Raw genomic sequence first — 24,299 nt, forward strand, 5'->3', positions numbered from 1 at the left:
GAGTTGCAGTGGGTGACTTTAATTTTTCCAATATGGACTTATCTCCCCTTGGTGCCACAAACTTAGATGGGGCAGAATTTTTGTAGGTGCATCTAGGAGGGTTTCTTGACAATATCTAGATCCAACCAGGGAAGGGACCATACTGGACCCTGTATTGGGAAATGAGCCTGGCCAGCTGATTGGAGTTTCAATGCAGGAGCATATTGGGAACAGTAAACACAACTCCATATGTTTTCTGAAAGTTACGGATAAAGATAAATCTGGACCTTGGAGGAGAGTGCTAAGTTGAGAAGATGCCAATGACATCAGTATTAGGCATGAGCTGGGGAGACAGGATGAAAGGCAAGAATGGCAAGGCTCACGAACCTTCGATGACAAGTTTAGTCAAAAAGAAAAAAAGAAGCATATGTAAGGATGAGGAAACTGAAATTGGGCCCTTGAGAAATGTAGACAATAAGAAGAAAACAAAACTTCCATGGCAAGTTGGATTAAGGAGAATCCCATGATATTTTATTCATTGTTGACAAATAAGTGGGTAACTAAGGAGGGGATTGGAACAGTCAAAGGTAAATAAGAGAATTTATGCATGGATTCACCGAAAATGGGTGAGTTACTAAATGAGTACTTTGCACCTGTATTCACCAAGGAGAGAATAGTGCAATCACGGAGGGGTATATTGATATTCTAGGGCATGTTGATCATTTTGACTGTTTATCATTATTGTCCTATTCTGCTGCAGGCTCTGGTGCCTGTGGTAAGAGCAGGGAGTGTACCTCTGGCAGTTGCAAGAACTTGTGGTTGGAACATGTCGTATAGGAAGCCTGTGTGACCACAGCCCCATCTGATCTCATGAGCCTGCAGCCTGGGGATGTATAAAGCCTGAGCATCCCACTGTGCATTACAGCTACAATAGCCTACAACTGTCTCCGCCGTGACATGGGTCTGCCATTCCTCCTGCTCCTCTTCCTGGTGGCAGCCAGCTGCTCTGGGTGAGTACAGTCAGGATTACTGGTAAGGGGAGCTTTTTCTTTCCATTGTGTCTGGATTAATCCCATCTGTTCATGAGTGATAGCTGAATGAGGCTATTCAGCCCATCAAGTCCACTCTGCCATTCAATCATGGCTGATCAACTGCCATTCAATCATGGCTCCCTCTCAACCCCATTCTCCTGCCTTATCCTCATAAGCCTGTCACTCGTACTAATCAAGAGTCTATCTACCTCCACCTTAAAAATATTCATCGACCTGGCCTCTACAGCCTTCTATGGCAAAGAATTCCATGGATTCACCACTCTTTGAGTAAAGAAATTCCTCCTCATCTTCCTAAATGGACGTCCTTTTATTCTGAGGCTACGACCTCTGTTCCTAGACTCTCTCACTAGTGGAAACATCCTCTCCACATCTACTCTATCCAAGCCTTTCACTATTCGATGTTTCAATCAGGTCCCCCCCACATCCTTCTAAATTCCAGGGAGTGCAGGCTCAGTGCGGTCTGGGCGGTAAAACCAGCCAACACTCTCAAAGTACTCAACTTATAGATGTTAGTCTTTAAAATGTTTATTGGAAGTAAATATCAAAAACTATTATGGCATAAAATACGTAATAAAATGTGCGATTAAATTTTACAAGAAAGTTAAAATGATGCAAGATAAAATGTTACAAAATACAATGCACTGACCATTCCTCTGTGCCCTAATGGGTTTGCACAGCTTTAATTCTTAACTTTAAGTCTCCAACTCAGAATGCAGCTCACCTCAATGTTTACTGATCCAGTGGTTAAATGGTACTTTATTGTCACATGTAACTAGGTACGTACACTTGAGTAAGAATCTTACTATACAAAGACACAAACATACTTAAGTACAAGAGTGTAGGAATAGTAGATTACACTGTTACAGGCATTACACAAGGCACACCACATTTCCAGCGCTATTTGTAAGATTGAAGTCCAAGGTTGTTTAAAATGTTGAGTCCGAACTTGGCCATAAAGGCCAGTTGTCCTAGTGGCGGCACTGCATTGGAGTTGCAGCGGCCGATCTGGCCAGACGATGTTATCAAAGTCCTCCACCCCTGCTCCGCCACTCCGTGCTGCAGCAGGCTGGTTCTGATCCACGCACTCGGCCTCTTAGAGCGGCACCTGAGCCACTCGAGCCCCCGGCTGCTGCAGGGCCTCCAGTGGCCCACTCCACCGACACTTTGACAAGGGGACATCCACCCATAAACATGTCGTCCCTCGCCTCACACGGCCACTGCTCAGCCTTCGATCCCCAGGATGCCACCCCGCAATCAACCTTGAGCACAGAGTGCTGCTGAAGGTGTGGGAGGAAAGACCCCAGCAGCACCGTTCTTTTACTGCAATCGCCACCATTTTGAATCTTACGCACCAATCCTGTCCAGTTTCATTGCAAGTTGCTCTGAACTTTCCCCTGACACCCTTTATATCAAACAAAAATCACAGCTGGAGAAGTGACTGATGCAACTGTGTCATGTTATAGTGTCCAAGTAAACCCCTGGAACAGATATATGGGAAAGATGTAAAAGCAGAGGGTGAGTTGTAGTGGGTGACTTTAATTTTCCCAATATGGACTCGGTCTCTGGTGGTGCCACAAGCTTAGATGAGGCAGAATTTTTGTAGGTGCATCTAGGAGGGTTTCTTGACAATATCTAGATCCAACCAGGGAAGGGACCATACTGGACCCTGTATTGGGAAATGACCCTGGCCAGCTGATTGGAGTTTCAATGCATGAGCATATTGGGATCAGCAAACACAACTTCATATATTTACAGTAAGTTACGGACAAGGATAAGCCTGGACCTTCGGGGAATGTGCTACATTGAGGAGAGGCTAATGACATCAGTATTAGGCACGTGCTGGGGAGAGAGGACGGAAGGCAAGAATAGCAAGGCTCAGGATCCTTGGATGTCAAGAGATGCTGCAAGTTTAGTCAAAAAGAAAAAGGAAGTTTGAGGAAGCTGAAATTGGGCCCTTTGAGAAATGTATAGACAATAGGAGGAAAATGAAACTCCCATGGCAAGTAGGATTAAGGAGAATCCCAAGATATTTTACCCATTGTTGACAAACAAGTGGGTAACTAGATAGAGGATTGGACCAGTCAAGGATCAATTGGAGAATTTATGCTTGGATCTGGAAATGGGTGAGGTACTAAATGAGTACTTTGCACCTGCATTCACCAAGGAGAGAATAGTGCGATCAGGGAGGGGTATATTGATATTCTAGGGACATGTGATCAAGAAGGAGGAGGTTTACTCTGCTTTAGTTCAGAGATACAGCATGGAAACAGGCTTGTTGGCTCTCCATGTCCATTCCGACCATTGATCACCCATACACACTAATTCCATGCTATCCTGCTTTCTCATCTACTTCCTACACACCAGGGGCAATTTACGGAAGCCAACTAACCTACAAACCCGCATGTCTTTGGGATGTAGGTACAGGGAGAATAGGCAAACTCAACACTGGCAGCATCCAAGGTCAGGATCAAACTTTGGTCCTGGGCACTGTGAGGCAGCAGCTCTACCAGCTGTGTCACTGTGTCACCCTTGGGCCACTGTGGCACAGGTATTGTTTTCTAGAAGAATAATATAGTGGATAACTCCCCAGCGCCTCATGGGATCTATCCCAGATCATTGAAAATACAAGAGTGGAGACTGCTGGGGCCTTGACAAAGATCTTTGTATACTCTTTAGCCACAAGCAAGATCCCAAAGTTCTGCAGGTACCCCATTGCAATTCCTTCATTTGAGGCAGGAAATAGAGACAAAACAGGTCATTCATAGGATGGTGAGGCTGTGGTAGAAAAATTGGTGGAGAAGATTTTTAGGGATAGAATCCTAATCTATCCATAATAAGTCTTTTTAGGGATAGTCATCATGACTTTGGGAGGGGGAGATGATATCTTAAAAAAATGGTTGAGTTTTTTGAGGAGGTGACAAAGATGATTGAACGTAGGGCAATGGGTGTTGAATAAATGGATTTTAGTAAAGTTTTCAACACAGGCCTTCATGGTAGGCTGATGTAAAGGCTAAAGTACATGAGATCCACAGAGACTTGATAGATTGAATTCAAAGTTGATGTGCACAATGTGAGAGGGACCCCTCCTTCAGATGCCGCTCTGATCCCTCTCATTGGCTGACAGGCCAGGAGAGGCAATTCTCAGCATCATTGGTAACAGCGGGGGGCAATTAGCTTATATTGGTTTGGTCACCAGAACCTTTTCAGCCTGTTCCCTATAAACCTAGGCATTCTAGCGAAAAGGGAGAGTGTGGGAAAAGGAAAGGCAAGGGGCAAGGCGCAGGGCTCCCTGCTAGCTGTGTTCCCCTGTCACACGTCCGAGGAAGACTGAGTTACTGGGACAAAACTGAGACTGCCAGTACCATTGTGTTGTCAAGACTGGGCTGTCAGGAAAAAATCCGAGACAGCCAGCACTTCCACTGAGACTAAGGCCAAGTGGCCGGGGCAAGCCTGAGGTGCCAGTGCCTCGTCCTGTCCTAACAAGGGATTGCGCCCATGCATATGCAAAAACTGAGCTGGTCTGGCAGCATCTCCGGAGAAACGTCTAGGTGACGTATCGGGTCGAAATCCTTCTTCGGACTGACACTCTCACTCAGCCTGAAACATCATCTATTCCTTTTCTCCAGATATGCTGCCTAATTGGTGCAGTTATGGATAGTGAGGAGGCTTGTCGAATGATTCAGCAGGATATTGATAGGTTGAAAATATGTGCAGAGAAACGACTGATGGAGTTTAATCTGGACACACTGCAGCCATGGTGTATCACTGTGGAGGGTGTGAATAGACTGGGTGCTCATTAAATGCGTTATTCGCCTTGGTCATCTAGACATGAGTCAAGCATTCCGTGTGTCATTGGAAGTGCACGCATCTAGGAATGTGGAGAGTATTCATTATTGTCTTGATATTCATTATAGACCATGGATTGAACAATGTAAGACCTGATTTGGATTTATAATCCAAGCAGCCCCAGAAACACCTTCACATTATAAACTTGGAGAATGCAGCATTTACATTGATTAAGCCTAGATGAATGGGAGGGTGGTGAGTGGATTGGAAGCAAGTGAGGAAACGTCCAAGTTCAGAAAGTGTGGGGCTGAGGGGAATGTGGATGGTGTTTTGATCTGCTGCCTTTGGTCACTTTTCACTGCTTTTCACTGTACCTCGATACATGTGACAAGAAACTAAACTGAACCGAGCTCTGTCTACCTAGATGACTGGATTGGTGTACTCAGATGGAATGTAAACATTTCATGATCCCTGCTGCCACTTTGACTCTGCTCCCACCTAGACCACTCTGACTCTTTCCCTCCCTTTGACATCTCTACCCCCATCTCTGGAGTTACCAGGTGAGTGCGTGTTGTGGTGGTTTATATGCAGTAGGTGAACGGGGGCTGTACCGCCAATTACTATTTGCTCTATCAGCACTTCCTCGTGTGGCCAGTTCACAGATCCGTTAATGAAAACACTTTTGTTTTATAGCAAATCTAACTTGGGAGATCCTACCGATAATGTTCTGGTACTTAGTTGGCCACCAAACGCCTGTAAGGTAAATAGAATTATGTGTGCCAGTCTGAGTGCTTTGATTGTGAGAGCATGCAAATAGTGTCATTATCACAGAAGCTGCTTTGGAGATCATATTGCCATATTAATAATTAGAATCTGGATGGCATGACTGGTAGGTTTATGGATGTACCTGCTCCCAGTCAACTTTTGCCAGGTCCTGTTTCATGACATTCATATCATCCTTCCCCACTTTAGACCCTTAATTTCTAATCCTTGTATCTTTCCTTATCTACCTTGAAACGCACGTTTGGAACAATAAGGTTGAGAGAAGATTGGTGGTATAGTGGACAATGAAGAGGCTTGTCTCAGGTTACAACCGATTTGGATGAGAGTGTACAAGGCTTGATTAGTAAGTTTGTAGATGACAATAAAGTAGGTGGTATCGTAGATTGCAAAGAGGGTTATCAAAAATTACAGCAGGGTCTTGATCTGCTGGGCAAGTGGGCCGAGGAGAGGCAAATGGAGTTTTATGCAGATAAGTGCAAGATGTTAAATTTTGTAAAGTCAAACCAAGGTAGAACCTTCGCAGTGAATGGGAGGGGCCTGTGGAGTGTTGTAGAGCAGAGGGATCGGGCGGTGGTGCAGGAGTAGAGTTGCTGCCTTACAGCACCAGAGACCCAGGTTTGATCCTGACTACAGGTATTTGTCAGTACAGTGTTTGTAAGTTCTCCCCGTGACCTGTATGGGTTTTCTCTAGGATCTCCGGTTTCCTTCCACACCCCAAAGACATACAGGTTTGTTGGATAATTGGCGGGGTATAATTGTAATTTGTCCCTAGTGTGTGTAGATTAGTGTTAATGTGTAGGGATTGCTCATCTGCGCACTCAGTGGGCCGATGGGACTGTTTCCTCGTTGTATCTCTAAACTAAACTAAAAACTAAGCAGTGAAAGTGCTAGTGTAAAGTGTAGTTCCCTGAAAGTGGCATCACGGGTGGTTTGGGTATTAAAGAGGAGTTTTAGTGTATTGGCTTTCATCAGTCATAGGGAATGGATATGGTGAATGTACAGTTTTTTACCCAGGATAAGAACCTGAGAGCATAGGCCTAAGGTGAGAGGGGAAAGAATTAATAAGAATTTCTTCACACAAAGGGTGGTAGGTATGGAAAATGAACTGCCAGAGAAGATCGTTGAGGCACGTACAATAACAGCATTGAAAAGACATTTGGGCAGGCACATGGACAGGAAAGGTTTAGTGGGATATGGGCCATACCTAAGGAAATGGGACTAACTTAGGTGAGGCACCTTGGTCAGCATGGACGAGTTTGATCAATGGGGCTGTTTCCATGATAACTCTTTACGACCGAGCACACACTTTATGCAGGTATGCCAAATAAGACAATCCACTGTTCGTTGTTACTAATGGAGTGTGTCGATGTTGAAAGGCTTCAAGAATACTGTACGAGCATCTCTAAAACTTGTTCTGTCACCACCTGATCGTTTGCCCTCAGTCAGCGATCCACAAAACAGCTGCATTCTGACATCAGACTCTCTTGTGACATGTCCTGCTCCTCTGATCTGTGATTCCTTCAGTAACGTGTACATGTTTTTAGTTTCAGAGATATAGAGTGGAATAGGCCCATTGAGTCCGTGCTGAACAGCAATCACCAGTACACTAGTTCTATCCTACACACTAGGGACAATTAACCTACAAACCCACACGTCTTTGGGATGTGGGAGGAAACCAGAGCATCCAGAGGAAACACACGCAGTCACAGCAAGAACGTGCAAACTCCATATAGACAGCACCCGTAGTCAGGATCAAACCCGGGTCTCTGGCATTGGGAGGCAGCAGCTGTACTACTGCGCCAATGTGCCACCCATGGTGAGGAGGTTTATTTGGGACAGAATGTGTCTATCTGGATTTATGTCTGAAGAGTGATTGGTTACATGGTGATATTGATCTAATAAGATGGGCAGAGCAATGTCAGGTGGAAGTGAGACCATATACATCAAAGGTCTAATAAGGGTAGAACAAGAGGAAAGGTTATGGAGGTTAGGCCAGTGGTCTGCTCTTCCTGTGGGAGTTTGGGAACATTTCTGGTGTGTCTGACTACACCTGCAGGAGGCTGTGTCCAGCTGCAGCTTCCCACTGTGTAGTGCCGTGGAGAATTTGATTTACGGAGAACTTTGTTGACTGAATTTAGCAATTAGTCACACTGCAGGTAGAGAAAGGAAGGAGGTGGATGACCAGGAGGAGCAGTAAGTGCAGGCAGGTCGTGCAGGAGTGAGTGCCCTGTGGTCATTCCCCTCGCAGACAGAGTAGGTCTCTCAGAGGAAAGTTGCAGCAGTAGCCAAGGTGTGGCACCACAGTTGGCTGTGATGCACAGCAGGGCAAGGAAACATCTCAGTGAGCTGTGGTGTGGGGAAGAGATGGACTTCCCCTTGGCTCAGAGCGAGATCCCAGGATGGTTTGTTGCCTCTCACGTGTCAAGGACAGGGATGTCTTGGATTGGATCCGGGACACTGTGAAAGGGGAGAGAAAACAGCTGAGATTGCTGTACACAATGGTACTGACAACCTAGGCAGAACGAGAGGTGAGATCCGACAGGGTGAACTTAGTGCCATATGCCAATGATGCTAACAATAGAATAGATGAACGCATGGCTGAAGAACTGGTGCAGAAGGCAGGCCTTTAGCTGATGAGATCACTGGGATAACGTCTGGGCAGGTGTGACCTGTACAAGAGGGACAGGGTGCATCAAAACTGGAAAAGGACTAACATCCTCTCAGGGAGGTTTGAGGAATGGGTAGTAAAGGCTTTTGGTACCTTCATTAATCAGGGTGTTAAGTAAAGAAGTTGCAATATTGTGTTACAGTTGCACAAGACTTTGAGGCTGCATTTGGAGTATTGCGTTCAGTTTTGGTCACTCTGCAATAGGAAGGATGTCATTAAGCTTAAAGAGCACAGAGAAGCTGAAGAGGATGTTGCCAGGACTTGTGAGCCTGTGCTACAGAGAGAGGTTGTGTAGGCGAGAACGTTATTCTTTGGAGTGCAGGAAGATGAGCAATGATCTTATAAAGGAGTATAAGGTCTTGAGGGGAATAGATAGGGTATTTTACCGAACGCGGGGGAATCATGAACAAGAAGACTTAGGTTAAAGGTGAGTGGGGCAAGATTTGATTGGAACCTGAGGGTCAATTTCTTCACACAGAAGGTGGTGGCAACATAGATTACAGCCACCTGCTCCATGACCCTTGCCTCCTTTAACAACCTGGGATTATCCCTTCCGGTGCAAGTGACTTGTTAGTGTTACCTCCTCCTCCTCATCAGTTACCCCCACCCCCTCTCCCAGATCTGCATCCCTCCGCTTCTGGCAGCTCCCATTTCCTGATAACGGGTGATACAATGCCCTCAGCCATGTTCCAGCTGTGCCTCTACCTTGATGCAGATCACTCCGTTATACCCTGATCTCCACACTCCGCTCATCCCATTTACAGGCCTTTGGAAGGCTCTTTGTTCCACTTTCCCTTGAAAAGCCTCTCTCCTTTTGTACTCACTGCCTCTCCCAACTCACCACATTCAGGTGGGTTTCCATTGAAGTCTCACCTTCCTCATGCTCACTCCTTCCTTCACTCCCTCCTGGGTGATCCAGGGAGCACCTGAGTTCCTTTACTTTTCCCTGGTGTGGGAATACTCCTCGTCTGTACATAAAACATTCCCCATTCTTCAGTGACAGTGCCAGCTGCCACAATATCAACACTTGTGATACATGAGGACTGGGGAGAGCAGTCCATATCGCGATTTACTAACACAAAGCACATTATCTATGCTTGCGTAAGGAAACAAGAGTTGAAAAGTATTCTGTCCATTTATTTTTTTCTCCAAATAAAATTTGGCAATCTCTAATTTTTTTTGGTATCCCAGATCTTTGAAACTTGTGATTTTTTGTCCACTGAAGAAATGGCAGGCAGGTTGGTGCAGTGTATTTCCTGCAGGTTATGGGCGGTCAAGGATGCCTATGGAGATTCTGGAGACTACACCTGCAGGAATTGTGTCCAGGTGCAGCTCCTGAGTGAACGTGTTGGGGAACTGGAGAAGCAGCTGGATGACCTTAGGGCCATCCTGGAAAATGAGAGTTTCCTGGACAAGTGAAGTTGTTAAGCCAGTGATTCAGGAAGAGAGCAGGTGGGTGACTGGGAGAAAAGGGAGTAAACGTGGAGAGCAGGCGACCCCGGTGGCTGTGCCGAATGAAAACAGGTATGCCCCCTTAGGAGTTGTCGGAGCAGAAGACGCTTCCAGTCCAAGCGGTGAACAGGTCGGTGGCTCCAATCCTGGCAAGGAGACTCGACTGGGGAGACCGACGTCAGGCAGAGCCATAGTAGTGGGTGACTCCATTGTCCGAAGTGTGGGCAGGAGATTCTGTAGCGGCAGGCGGGACTTCAGGATGGTCTGTTACCTCCCTGGTGCCAGGGTTAAATATGTCACAGACCGACTTCAGAACATCCTCAAGAGGAAGGGTGAACAGCCAGAAGTGGTTGTGCACATGGGCATGAACGACGTCGGGAAGAAGAGGAAGTTCTGCAAAGTGAATTCCAGCCCAAGGACATCCCCTCTCTTCAGTCTATAGTAGTTGGCATCCGTCCATCGGCGAGAGGCGACGGTGAAGCTTTGATGCTGTCTTGTTTGGAGAAGGGAATGTTTAATCGATAGTCTATAATACCATTTTCCTCTGCCCCCCATCTCCTGTTTTCCATCCTTGCCTTTTCTGACCACCATATCTTTGAATATTAAGAGGTCTGTTCTGCCGAGAATGAGCCATGTGATCAGCAGCACATCATAATCACACATGGCTCTTTGTACCTGCAGCTCACCAATCTTACTCATCACATTCTGTGTATATTGTGGACACCAGATTGTGTCTCTCAATTTGCTCCTATCCAACAATTCCTTCTCTGTCATCATCCAACACTCACACCCTCTGTTCACCTTATTTATTTTTGCTGTTATTGCCTGGTATGCCCATACCCTGCTGATCTTGATTCAACTGTCGTGACTTGGGCATTGTCCCAATCCTATTAACTTGTGACCCGTCCATCTCATACAGGTTTCATCTGCCTCTGAATCTGAATGTACCTGCATGCACCATGGATATTACCAGTCTATCGCCACCTTCTCTTCACATTCTGTTCTCCCTGAAGCCTGGCCGTGCCAGCAGCCCAGAGATTGCCACCTGTCCACCTCTGGCAACATTGACAGACTTCCATTGCTGCCTTCTCCACATTGGTACCAATGTGTACCACTTGTTCTGGGTCCCACTTTCCTCTGCACCCTCTCACTCATATCCTGAGAAGCAGAGAAACATCCACCTGGAGAGAAGCAACCAATCCCACAGTCACTTTGACCCATCCACCCTGTCTCTTCCACCCCTCCCTTTGTTCACTCATCCCTCTGTCCTTTTGCCAAACCCTCCCATTGCCTGCCCACTCTCTGCCTGACAATGACCCCAATGATCTATCTTTTTTTTAACCTTTTTCATCCATTTTGTTTCAGTGATGGGTTTTCTTTGTTCTTTCTCCAGGTGAAGAAATGGACCGGCAGAAGATGTGAATTTAATTGGTGGACCATCCATGGCTGGTGGTAAGTCTCGTTACTCAGATGGGTTCTAGTGAGAGATGGGAGTTGTCAGGGAGAGCTGACAAGGGGGTCTCCAGTGTTAGTGTCGGGCTGTGGTGCTGGGCTGTGGTCTCCACTGAACCCAGGCACTGGGCACCAGCACCAGAACAACAGCTGGTTCTGCAGCTGCACGGCTGCATTCTGAGCAAAGGTCTTCAGCTCCACCTCAAATGGCCGCCCCTGAATCTGACACAACCCTGTCAGTCCCCCTCACAATTTAGACAATTCATGAAGATCACCTCCCATTCCAAAATCTCCAGTGAGCTTCGGCCCAACCTGCTCAATCTCTCATACAGCACCCCATCCCAGGACTCAACCTTTCACCATTCACCCAACTGCTTCCATGGCAGCTATACCTCTCTTTAAATAAAGAGACCAAGAATCTGTTGTGATGTCACTAAAGGTCTGCAGAGACAAAGCCAGACCTCTGTTGGAATAATATATTCAAGACGTGAGTGACAATTAACTTCTTTGTTCACAATAACGTGTCAAGCCAGAGACTGCTCTGCTGACTCAGAGCATGCGATCTTTTAATATCATATTTAATAGCAAGAAATGTGGAGTGGGTCACGTATATTTGTTAACATGGTTAACTATTGTGATCCAGAATTCTCCTCTTTCCCTTATCAGCCTTAACATTAAAGATCAAAAGTACAAGGTCAGACATGTTCAACCTATAAGACACTTCACTAAAATAAAGTTCTATTTCCACGGTACGAAGTGCTCATAACAAGACAGAGAGCAGTTCAGTTCTTCCCACAATTCCCACACCTCCTCACTATTACACTTCACACCCGGCAAACCCGGGACGGGGTATATTTGCTGTCATTGCTCCAAGCTGCAGTGTGGGAGCACCGATTCTGCAACGCTGGAGTTACCACGGAGCCCCTGGTCTCTGGCACTGAGACAGAACAGGAAGTGTTGTCCCTGTGAAGAAGTTGTCAGCAAAGTGCAGGAACTCTTCAGCTTGGAGGTAGTAACTCACCCCATCCATTTATCTTCCAGGCCCCCCCAGGGTGGCAATGTGAATAAACATGACTTCATCTTCGACAAAATAAAAGTAAGTACTTACGGTTCAAGACCATCGTGGGTTTTGGGTCTGGGGTGACACGCTGGCACACAGGCCCTTGGTCAATTTCTCTAGAGGGTGGGTGGGCTTTTCAAATCACACAGCAGCAGGAAGTGTCCTCAGGTCTGTTCTCTGGGTATTTTACATTGGCCTCAGCTGCAGTATTTGAGATTGTGTACATTAACACACAAACCCATTGAAAACCTTCAGTTTGTAACCCACTCCTAGTATCTGTTATTCAACATGGAAATTACTTCCTACAGACAATGAATGACTTCCCACTCTGTAACTCTGGTATCTGTTATTTCCATACATAAACTATCTGAACTCCTGCCATACATCCAAGCATGTTACTCCCCCACAGGGAGGGAGAGAGAAAACGGGGAATTATAGACCAGTTAGCCTAACATCGGTAGTGGGGAAAATGCTAGAGTCAGTTATTAAAGATGTAATAGCATCACATTTGGAAAGTGGTGAAATCATCGGACAAAGTCAGCATGGATTTACCAAAGGCAAATCATGTATGACGAATCTTATAGAATTTTTCGAGGATGTAACTAGTAGAGTGGATAAGGGAGAACCAGTCGATGTGTTATATGTGGACTTTCAGAAGGCCTTCGACAAGGTCCCACATAGGAGATTGGTGTACAAACTTAAAGCACACGGTATTGAGGGTTCAGTTTTGAGGTGGATAGAAAATTGTTTGGCGGACAGGAAGCAAAGAGTAGGAATAAACGGGTCCTTTTCGGAATGGCAGGCAGTGACTAGTGGGGTACCGCAAGGCTCAGTGCTGGGACCCCAGTTATTTACAGTGTACATTAATGATTTGGACGAGGGAATTGAATGCAACATCTCTAAGTTTGCGGATGACACGAAACTGGGTGGCAGTGTTAGCTGCGAGGAGGATGCTAGGAGGCTGCAGAGTGACTTGGCTAGATTAGGCGAGTGGGCAAATGCATGGCAGATGCAATATAATGTGGATAAATGTGAGGTTATCCACTTTGGCGGCAAGAACAGGAATGCAGAGTATTACCTGAATGGTGACCGATTGGGAGAAAGGGAGATGCAACGTGACCTGGGTGTCATGGTGCACCAGTCATTGAAAGCAAGCATGCAGGTGCAGCAGGCAGTGAAGAAAGCGAATGGTATGTTGGCATTCATAGCAAGAAGATTTGAGTTTAGGAGCAGGGAGGTTCTGCTGCAGTTGTACAGGGCCTTGGTGAGACCGCACCTGGAGTATTGTGTGCAGTTTTGGTCTCCTAACCTGAGGAAAGACGTTTTTGCCTTAGAGGGAGTACAGAGAAGGTTCACCAGATTAATCCCTGGGATGGCGGGACTTGCATATGAGGAAAGACTGGATAGACTGGGCTTGTCCTCGCTGGAATTTAGAAGACTGAGGGGGGATCTTATAGAATAGAAACATATAAAATTCTTAAGGGGTTGGAGAGGCTAGATGCGGGAAGATTGTTCCCGATGTTGGGGGAGTCCAGAACCAGGGGTCACAGCTTAAGGATAAGGGGGAAGTCTTTTAGAACCGAGATGAGAAAACATTTCTTCACACAGAGTGGTGAGTCTGTGGAATTCTCTGCCACAGAAGGTAGTTGAGGCCAGTTCATTGGCTATATCTAAGAGGGTGTTAGATGTGGCCCTTTTTGCTAAAGGGATCAGGGGGTATGGAGACAAGGCAGGTACAGGCTACTGAGCTGGATGATTAGCCATGATCATATTGAATGGCGGTGCAGGCTCGAAGGGCCGAATGGCCTACTCCTGCACCTATTTTCTATGTTTCTATATTTGATATTAGAATCATGCAGCATGCAAAGAGACCTGTCAGCTTATCCATGCCAATCAAGATGTCTACCAAAGCCAGTGAGCTTTGCCTGTTTGGCCCATATCTCTCTAAACCCTTCCTATTCATAAACCTGTACAAATGTCTTTTAAACATTATAATTCTACCCATCTCTACCAATTTCTCTGGCAGCTTATTCCTTATACCCAGCACCCTATGTGGGAATAAGTCTCTCCCCTCTCACATTAAAGCTGTGCCCTCTAGTTTTAGACACCCCTATGCTGGAGTATAGGCTGTGACCATGCGCCTTCTCTATGCTTCCCATGATTTCATAAACCTCCATAAGATCACCCCTCGGCCTCCTTCACTCCAGGGAAAACAGTCCCTGTCTGTTCAGTCTGATCAATCTGAAGAAGGTTCCCAACCCAAAAGGTCTCCTGTCCATTCCCTCTGCAGATGATGCCTGAATCCAGCATCTTACTCCACCATTGTTTTTGCTAAAGATTCCAGCGCCTGCAGTTTCTTGTGTCCACAGCTGATCCAATGTCACCTAATAACTCAAGCCTTCCAATCTTGTAGTATTTCACCTGTGAATATTAGGTGTAGCGGGACAGGAGGCATCTCTGGAGAGAAGGACTGGGTGACATTTCAGGTCGAGACCCTTCAGTCTGAAGAAGTCTTATCCGAAATGTTATCCATTCCTTTTCTCCAGAGATGCTGCCTGTCCCACTGAGTTACTCCAGCATTTTGTGTCTACCGTCGATTTAAACCAGCATCTGCAGTTCTTTCCTACACAATATTAGGTTTAGGTTCGGCTTAAGTTTATTGTTGTCACATGTGCCGAGATACAGCTTTCTTTTGCATGCTTTGCAATCAGATCAGAAAATACTATACATAAAAACAATCAAGCCAAACTCGAGTGCAATAGATAGAACAAAAGGGAAGATACAGAGTGCTGGAGTAACTGAGAATATGTTTCTCAGCTTTGTAGTGCATTAGTTCCAGAAACAAAGTCCAATGTCTGCAATGCAGTAGAGGTGAATTGGTTTAGTACCCTAGTTAATGGAAGGACCGTTCAGAAGCTTGATAACAGAGGGGAAGAAGCAGTTCTGGAGTCTAGTGTTGCACGCTTTCAAGCTTCTGTACCTTCTGCTGGAAGGGAACAGGGAGAAGGATGACCAGGGTCTGACAAGTCAGTGATTGTGTTGGTTGGGTCACTGGTTGGGTCTAAGTCTGGTCTGTGTTAAACAAAGAAACAAAGTGCTGGAGTAACTCAGTGGGTCTGGCAACATCTCTGAGGAATGTGGATTGGAGACGTTTCAAGTCAGGATACTTCTTCGGACTGATTGTAAGGGGTGGGGGAAAAGAAAGCTGGAAGAGAGGAGGGGGATTACAAATTGTGAAGCCATAGGAAGAGATGTAAGAGGAGGGGGAAGGGAGAAATAGGCGTGAGCCAGGTAAGGGGGAGGGGGGGGGTTGTTAGAGGTCACCTAAAATTGGAGGATTCGAAGTTCATACTCTTGGGTTGTAAGCTTGGTAAATGTTTAAAAAATCATCTCTAGTGTGTGTAGGATAGTGGTAATGTGCGGGGGTTGCTGGTTGGCGAGGACTTGGGCCAAAGGGCACGTTTCCGCACTGAATGTTAATCTGAATCTTATGTTTAAAAAGCTTTGAGACCAATGCTTAAATAGGACATGGCAGAGAGGGATACAGTCTTAATGTGGGCAAATGGGATTAGTGTAGTTGGGTAAAATGCAAGCCATGACTGAAACCTGGATAAGGGAGGGGCAGGACTGGCAGCTCAATGATCCGGGGTACAGGAGCTTCAGGAGAGACATGGGTGAGGAAAAAAGCAGAGGGGGAGTTGCATTATTGATTAAGGAGGATGGCATGGCTAGGTTCAGAGGTTAAGTTCAGAGGTAACATTACGGACGGTTCGTCTAGTGAAACTATATAGGTGGAGCTGAGGAACAAGAAAGGGATGATCAGGAAAGGGGTGTACTACAAACGCCCAAATAGTCAACGGGAATTAGAAGAGCAAATGTGCCAGGAGATTGCAGACAGCTGCAGGTGAAATAAGGTTGTTATTGTAGGGGATTTTAACTTTCCTAATATAGACTGGGAAAATCATAGCATGAAGGGTTCAGATGAGGTTTAAGAAAGCTATGGATCGGGATGGAGAGGGTCCATGTGTTAAAATGCTCAACTGGGGTAAGGCCAACTTTGAGGGTATGAGAGAACCTTCAAGTTGACTGGAGCAGGTTATTTGATGGGGAAAGGAACATCGGCCAAGTGGGATGTTTTTAAAAGTGTACTAAAGAGAGCTCAGGATGTGTACGTCCCCGTTAGAGTGAAAGGCATAGCAGGCAAAGAAGGCAGCTTGGCTGATGAGGGAAATTGAGATGTTAGTCAAAAACAAGGATACATGGGACAGGTATAGGCAGCTGGGATCAAGTGCACCCCTGGAGGAGTTTTGGGAACTAAGGAGCAACTAAAAAAAGGAGAACAGAAAGGCTAAAAAGAGGCCAGGAGATAGCTCTTGCGAGTAGCCTCAAGAACAATTCCAAAAGATTTTATAAATAATTAAGGGAGAAAAGGGTAACTAGAGAGAGAGTGGGACATCTCAGGAATAAAAACTGTTACCTCTGTGTGGAGCCACAGGAGATGGGCAAGGTCCTCAAATTAGTATTTCTCCTTTGTATTTACCGAGGAGAAAGACAGTAGGACAGAGGAAATTGGAGCATTCACTGGAAGTGTCATGAGAGTCATTGTTACCATCAAGGAAGTACTGAAGGTACTGTCGTGTATGAAGGTAGACAAATCTCCGGGGCCTGATCAGATCAAGTTAGGAGGAGGGGGAGTTCAACGAGATCTGGGTGTCCTAGTGCATCAGTCAATGAAAGGAAGCATGCAGGTACAGCAGGCAGTGAAGAAAGCCAATGGAATGTTGGCCTTCATAACAAGAGGAGTTGAGTATAGGAGCAAAGAGGTCCTTCTACAGTTGTACCGGGCCCTGGTGAGACCGCACCTGGAGTACTGTGTGCAGTTTTGGTCTCCAAATTTAAGGAAGGATATTCTTGCTATGGAGGGCGTGCAGCGTAGGTTCACTAGGTTAATTCCCGGAATGGTGGGACTGTCGTATGTTGAAAGGCTGGAGCGATTGGGCTTGTATACACTGGAATTTAGAAGGATGAGGGGGGATCTTATTGAAACATATAAGATAATTAGGGGATTGGACACATTAGAGGCAGGAAACATGTTCCCAATGTTGGGGGAGTCCAGAACAAGGGGCCACAGTTTAAGAATAAGGGGTAGGCCATTTAGAACGGAGATGAGGAAGAACTTTTTCAGTCAGAGAGTGGTGAAGGTGTGGAATTCTCTGCCTCAGAAGGCAGTGGAGGCCAGTTCGTTGGATGCTTTCAAGAGAGAGCTGGATAGAGCTCTTAAGGATAGCGGAGTGAGGGGGTATGGGGAGAAGGCAGGAACGGGGTACTGATTGAGAGTGATCAGCCATGATCGCATTGAATGGCGGTGCTGGCTCGAAGGGCTGAATGGCCTACTCCTGCACCTATTGTCTATTGTCTATATCCGACGACATTCCGGGAAACTAGAGAGGAAATTGCGGGAGCCCTGGTTGAAATTTATGAGTCATCCTTAAATACAGGAGAGGTGCCAGATTGGAGGGTGGCAAATGCTGTGCCTCTTTTCAAGAAAGGCTGCAGGGAAAATGTTGGGAACTATAGGCCGGTGAGCTTAACATCTGTAGTTGGTAAGTTACTGGAGAGTATTCTGAGGGATAGAATATACAGGCATTTGGATGGGCAAGGGCTAATTAGGAATAGTCAGCATGGTTTTGTACGTGGGGAGGTCATGTCTCAGAATTCTGATTGATTTTTTTGAAGACGTGAGCAGAGCTGTAGAAGTTGTGTTAATGGACTTCAGTACGGTGTTCGACAAGGTTCCACATGGTAGGCTGCTCTGGAAGATTAGATCTCATGGGATCCAAGGAGAGATAGCTGAAAGGATAGCTAATTGGCTCCATGGAAGGAGGCAGAGGGTGATGGTGGAAGGTTGCTTCTCAGAATGGAGGCCTGTGACTAGTGGTGTGCCTCAGGGTTTGGTGCTGGGCCCATTACTGTTTGTCACCTACATCAATGATTTGGATGAGAACATACAGGGCAAGATTATCAAATTTGCTGATGATACCAAAGTTAGTGGTTTGCAGATAGTGAAGATGGTTGTGAACAATTGCAGCAGGATCTGGATCGATTGGCAAGGTGGGCGGAGGAGTGGTTGATGGAATTTAATGCAGAGAAGTGTGAGGTGTTGTATTTTGGGACGTCGAACAAGGGTAGAACCTACACAGTAAAATGGTAGGCCTCTGTGTAGTGTTACAGAGCAGAGGGATCTAGGAATACGTGCATGGTTCCTTGAAGGTCACGTCGCAGGTAGATAAGGTAATCAAAAAGGCTTTCAGCAATTTGGCCGTCATCAGTCAGAGTATTGAGTGTAGAAGTTGGGAGGTCATGTTACAGTTTTATAAGACGTTGGTGAGACCGCATTTAGAATATTCTATTCAGTTCTGGTCACCATGTTATAGGAAAGATATTGTCAAGCTTGAAAGGGTTTAGAAAAGATTTACAAGAATGTTGCCAGGACTAGAGGGTGTGAGCTATAGGGAGAGGTTGACTAGGCTGGGTCTCTATTCCATGGAGCGTAGGAGGATGAGAGGAGATCTTATCGAGGTATACAAAATCATGAGAGGAATAGATCGGGTAGATGCACAGAGTCCTTTACCCATAGTAGGGGAATCAAGGACCAGAGGACATAGATTCAAGGTGAAGGGGCAAAGATTTAATCGGAATCCGAGTGGTAACATTTTCACACAGAGGGTGGTGGGTGTATGGAACAAGCTGCCAGAGGAGGTAGTTGAGGCTGGGACTATCCCATCGTTTAAGAAACAGTTGGACAAGTACATGGATAGGACAGGTTTGGAGTATTATGGACCAAGCAAGTGGGACTAGGGTAGCTGGGCCACTATTGGCCGGTATGGGCGAGTTGGGCTGAAGAGCCTGTTTCCACACTGTACCACTCTATGACTCTATAACTATAAATCTACGACTCAATATTCAAGTCTACACATAACTTTTGGGTTTCTGTTAGATTATGTGGAAATCCTCACTTGGATTCCAACCTGTAATTCCTGAGTATCTGTTTATTTACAAACCCCCAAATCCCTGGATTAGATCCCACCCTATTCCCAGATACCTGCATCTGTTTTCATATCGCTGACCAACTTGATTGCAATCCAGCTGCTATCGCTGTGTAGGGTATGTGATGTTCTCCTTCTTGTATTTTCAGTTTTTATTTCACTCTTGTCCTGACACAAACTGTTAATTTGTTTATTTTCAGGATTTACTACCACGTTTGAACATCGATTGGCCAGATCTGGCTGGCCATGGAACTCTTTGGTAATGGTTTGTACCTAAGGTGGATAAATCCCCAGGGGTTGACCAAATGTATAGTTGACCTTGTGAAAAGCTAGGGTAGAAATTGTGGAGCCCTTGCACAGATATTACCATCATCTTTAGGCACAGGTGAAGTTCCAGTAGACTGGAAGGTGGCTAATGTACAGTTATTTAAGGGCACCAAGGACAAGCCAGGGCACCACTGGTGAGTGAGCCTGCATCAGTAGTGGGTACGTAACTGCAGGTGATTCTGAGGGACATCATTTACCAGCAGTTGATAGATAAAGACTGATCAGGGATAATCATAGGAAATCATATCTCACAAAGCAGACAGTTTTTTAAAGAGGTGACCAAGAGGATTGATTGAGGTTAAAGATCGTTGTCTATGTGGACATTAGCTGGGCCATGACAAGGTCATAAGTGATTGGAGCAGAATTAGGCCATTCGGTCATTCCACAATAGTGACCCAGCATCGATCCCTGTGGCACACCACTGGTTTCTGATCTCCAATCTGAATAACAACTCTTTACTATACCCTCTGGCTCTTGCCATCAAACCAATTTTCTCACCAATTGGCTAGTTTGCCGTGGATCCCATGTGATCTAACCTTCCAGCCGAGCTTACAATGCGATACCTTGTCAAAGGCCTTGCTGAATTTAGCAGGCCACACTGCCCTCATCAATCCTCTTCTATCTTCTAAATGTTGTGAGAGTCACTGCTTCCACTGCCTCGAGCAGTGTGTTTCAGATTCCAACTACCCTCTCTTGAAAAAGTTATTTTCAGATCTCTAAATCTTTTCCCACTTCTCCTAAAAGTGAGCCATCTAGTTTCCTACTATCCGCTCTGTCTCTTACTCTCATAACTTTGTGCATGTCCACCGGGTCCCCTTCAGCCTCCTCAATTCCCAGGAAAACTAACGCTGTCTATCCAGTCGTTCCTCATAATTCAGGTGCCTAATCCTAGATCAGAATTATACAGTACTCCAGGTGTGGCCTGACCAATAGATAAAGTTGTAACACTGTTCTTATTTAGTGCCTGACAAATGAAGGGAAATATTGTGCACACCTGTGCTGGCAACCTTGTGTACTGCACACCTGCAATCCTTGGGTTTGAACACCAAAGTTTGTCTGTTCAATGGTTTAGGTGGCACAGTGGTACAACTAGTAAAGCTACCACCACACGGCTCCAGTAACCCCTGGTTCAATCCTGATATCTGCCTCTGCCTGTGTTTGTACATTCTCCCTGTTATTCTGTGGGCTTCCCAAGGGTGCTCTGGATTCTTCCCATATTCAAAAGATGTGTGAGGGCTACGTTAATTGGCTGCTATAAATTAAGGGGGAGAATCTATGGGGCAATTGCTCATAAAATGGGTGCTTGGTGGTCAGTGCAGACTCAATAAGCCAAATAACTGACTGCTGTGCTGTACCTTCATATCATTCAAATCTCCAACCCACTGGATCCCCTCCCACGGACACTCTCCCCACCACTCTGCCCCATCACCCACTCTCCCCATCACCCACTCTCCCCCATCACCCACTCTCCCCACCATTCTGCCCCATCACCCACTCTCCCCCATCACCCACTCTCCCCCATCATCCACTCTCCCCCATCACCCACTCTCCCCACCACTCTGCCCCATCACCCACTCTCCCCCATCACCCACTCTCCCCCATCACCCACTCTCCCCATCCCCATCCCTCCCATGGACATTCTCATCACCCACTCTCCCCATCCCCATCCCTCCTATGGACACTTTCCCCCATCACCCACTCTCCCCATCCCCTTCCCAGCCTTCAACGGACACTCTCATCATCTACTCTCTACACCCCTCCCACGGACACTCTCATCACCCACTCTACACCCCTCCCACTGACACTCTCCCCCATCACCCCTCCCCACCCATGGACACTGTGCCTCATTACCCACTCTCCCCAACCCCACCCCTCCTGTGGACATTCTCCCCCATCATCCCTCCCCTCCCACGGGCACTCTCCCTCAATACCCACCCTCCCCACCCCTCCCCTCCCATGGACACTCTCCCTCATCACCCACCCTCCCCACCCCTCCCCTCCCATGGACACTCTCCTTCATCACCCACTCTCCCCACCCCCACCCCTCCCACTGACACTCTCCCCCATCACCTGCTCTCCCCACCCCCACCATGGACACTCTCCTTCATCACCCACTCTCCCCAACCCCACCCCTCCTCTGAACACTCTCCCCCACCACTCACTCTCTCCACCCCTTCCCCACCCATGGACACTGTGCCTCATCACCCACCCTCCCTCCCCCACCCCTCCTGTGGACATTCTCCCCCATCATCCCTCCCCTCCCATGGACACTCTCCTTCATCGCCCACTCTCCCCACCCCCACCCCCACCATGGACACTCTCCCTCATCACCCACTCTCCCCACCCCCTCCCCTCCCCTTCCAACTGGACAAATAATGTTTTGGTTCCTGATCTTCAGAATGGAAAAAATGGTCATCTGTGCATTTTCTCCCTGCAGATACTGTCTGGTCTCCACCAACTTGTTATTAACTTCCTCTAAACATTTCTATCCATATGCCTGACCAAATGTCTTTTAAATCCATCTCTACATGACCTCTGTCAGCTTATTCCATTAATGTAGCACCGTCTGTGTGGAAAAGATTGCCCCTTAGGTCCCCTTTAAATCTTTCCCCTCTCACCTTAAACCTATGCCCTCATGTTTTAGACACCCCAACCCTGGGAAAGCAGTCACTTTATTGCCTTCTTCGCTCCTGTGAAAACAGCCCCAGCCTCTCCAGTCCCTCCATATCATTCAATCCCTCCTGTCCCTGTTACATCCTCATCAATCTCTTCTGTACCCTTTCCAACTTAATGACGGGGTTCCCATAGTTGAAATTATTCCTATATATTTAGTTGGAATAATTCCTGTAGTTGGGTGACTAGAACTCTGCACAATAGTCCAAGTGTGGTCTCACCACCAATATCATTCAAAGACAGTTTCTGTTTCTCCTTCAATCCATCTTTCAGCTCTGCACTCTTGAAAACTCTTCATCTTGAAACATTGCTGTTCCTAATCTCTTTCCACAGGCCCCATGAGTGGAATACACACGGTAAGTGTGCTACTCAGACATTAACAGTGAAAAAGTACTTTAAGGAAGGTCTGAACTACTACAGGTGAGGACCTGATGTGTGTATCTCACTGACATACAGCCCCATCACCACCATCCACGGGAGGAGAGAGAGACAAAATGAGGAAGGGTGGCAGAGAGACAAATATATGGAAGAAGAGAGACAGAGGCAGGGAGATGGAGAGAGAGAGAGAGAGAGAGAGAGAGAGAGAGAGAGATGGAAGGAGGGAGAGGAGGAGGACGGACAGAGAGAGAGTCTGAGGGAGAAGTGATGGAGAGAGTAAGAGTGACAGAGGGGGAGACAATGAGAAGGAGAGGGGAGATTGAGGACAGAGCACAAAGAGATGGGATGGAAAAGATGGAGAGTTGAAGGAGAGAGCAACAGTGTGTGAGTGGCAGAGAGAGAGTGGGAGATAAAGGATGCAGCGAGGGACAGAGAGAAGGGGAAGATGCACAGATGCCTGACAAAACAAACAGATGTGGGAAACAGAGGCAGACACAGGAAGATAGATAGATAGTTACAGATAGATGTGTGAAAAGAGGAGAGGAGGACAGATGTGAAGAGATGGAGAGCTATACAGGCAGGGAGAAAGAGATGGATGGGTAGAGGGAGAGGCAGAATATAGCTCATATGGACAGAGAGCTACGCAGCATGGAAACAGGGCCTTCAGCACCTCTTCCATGCTAACCAAAGTGTTCACCTCGAGCCACACCCATTAGGTTGCGTTTGGCCCATACTCCTCTAAACCTTTCCAATCCATGTACCTGTCCGTATAACTTTGAAATATTGTTATTGTACTCGCTCCTCCCACCTCTTCTGGCAGCTCATTTCATACTCCCACCACCCTCAGATCCCTTTTAAATCTTTCCCCTCTCATCGAAAATCTAGTTTTATACTCTCCCGCCCTTGGGAAAAGACTGTGATCATCCACATGATCGAAGTTCCCTGTGTTACACCCTGCATTGTTCCAGGCCTATCAGTACAATGCAGCACAGGAACAGGCCCTTTGGCCCACAATGTCAGTGCTGTTCATGATGCCAAAATAAACTAATCTCCTCCACCTGCACATGATCCACATCCCTCCATTCCCTACATATCCATGTACTTATTTAAAGGCCTCAAATGCCACTATTGTATCTGCCTCCACCACCACCCTCAGCAGTGTGTTCCAGGCACCCACCACTCTCCTTTAAACTTTGCCCCTCTCACTTTAAAGCTTTGCCCTCTGCTCTTTGAATCTGGTCCTTATAAATTAAACCCTCCGTAGCATTATCTGCAGAGGAATCTTGAGGAGCAAGTCTATAGTTCACTGAAAGTGGAAGCGCAACATGGATAGGGAGGTAAAGAAGGCAGACAGCTTGCTTATCTTCATCAGTCAGATGTGGGTTTTAGAATCAGGTGATCATGTTGCAGCTTTATAAACTTTGGTCAGGGCACATTTGGAGTATTGTGTGCAGTATTGTGTTTGGTGGGGGGAAGAGGGGGAATAAAAGAGAAATGAGGGATCTGGGGATGGGAGATGAGCACACTGAGGAAGGAAAATGGTGGGGTGTGAAGGGGCAGATGGGAGATAGTGAAATAAATGGGCTGCACCGGGTGTGGGAAGGGGGGAACGGAAATGAGAGAGGACATGGGGGTATTACTTG

The 24,299-nt window shown here is 46.6% G+C and overlaps 1 protein-coding gene across 2 annotated transcripts in view; it reads left to right on the top strand.

Annotated features, from left to right (window-relative positions):
• The first annotated feature begins 920 nt into the window (after positions 1–920).
• The window catches only part of LOC144590785 (ribonuclease T2-A-like), a 33,677-nt gene continuing 10,298 nt past the window's right edge, over positions 921–24,299 (top strand). Inside the window, exons 1-6 of one of the 2 annotated variants that reach the window (XM_078395214.1) lie at positions 921–989; positions 5,511–5,577; positions 11,114–11,172; positions 12,214–12,268; positions 19,479–19,537; positions 22,612–22,698. In XM_078395214.1, coding sequence (XP_078251340.1) covers positions 937–989; positions 5,511–5,577; positions 11,114–11,172; positions 12,214–12,268; positions 19,479–19,537; positions 22,612–22,698 — 380 coding nt within the window. In that variant the 5' untranslated portion in view covers positions 921–936. The remainder of the gene's footprint in view (positions 990–5,510; positions 5,578–11,113; positions 11,173–12,213; positions 12,269–19,478; positions 19,538–22,611; positions 22,699–24,299) is intronic. The other variant, XM_078395215.1, reaches the window with a different exon arrangement.

The sequence above is a fragment of the Rhinoraja longicauda genome, unplaced genomic scaffold (genome assembly GCF_053455715.1).
Source record: "Rhinoraja longicauda isolate Sanriku21f unplaced genomic scaffold, sRhiLon1.1 Scf000323, whole genome shotgun sequence".
NCBI lineage: Eukaryota > Metazoa > Chordata > Chondrichthyes > Rajiformes > Arhynchobatidae > Rhinoraja > Rhinoraja longicauda.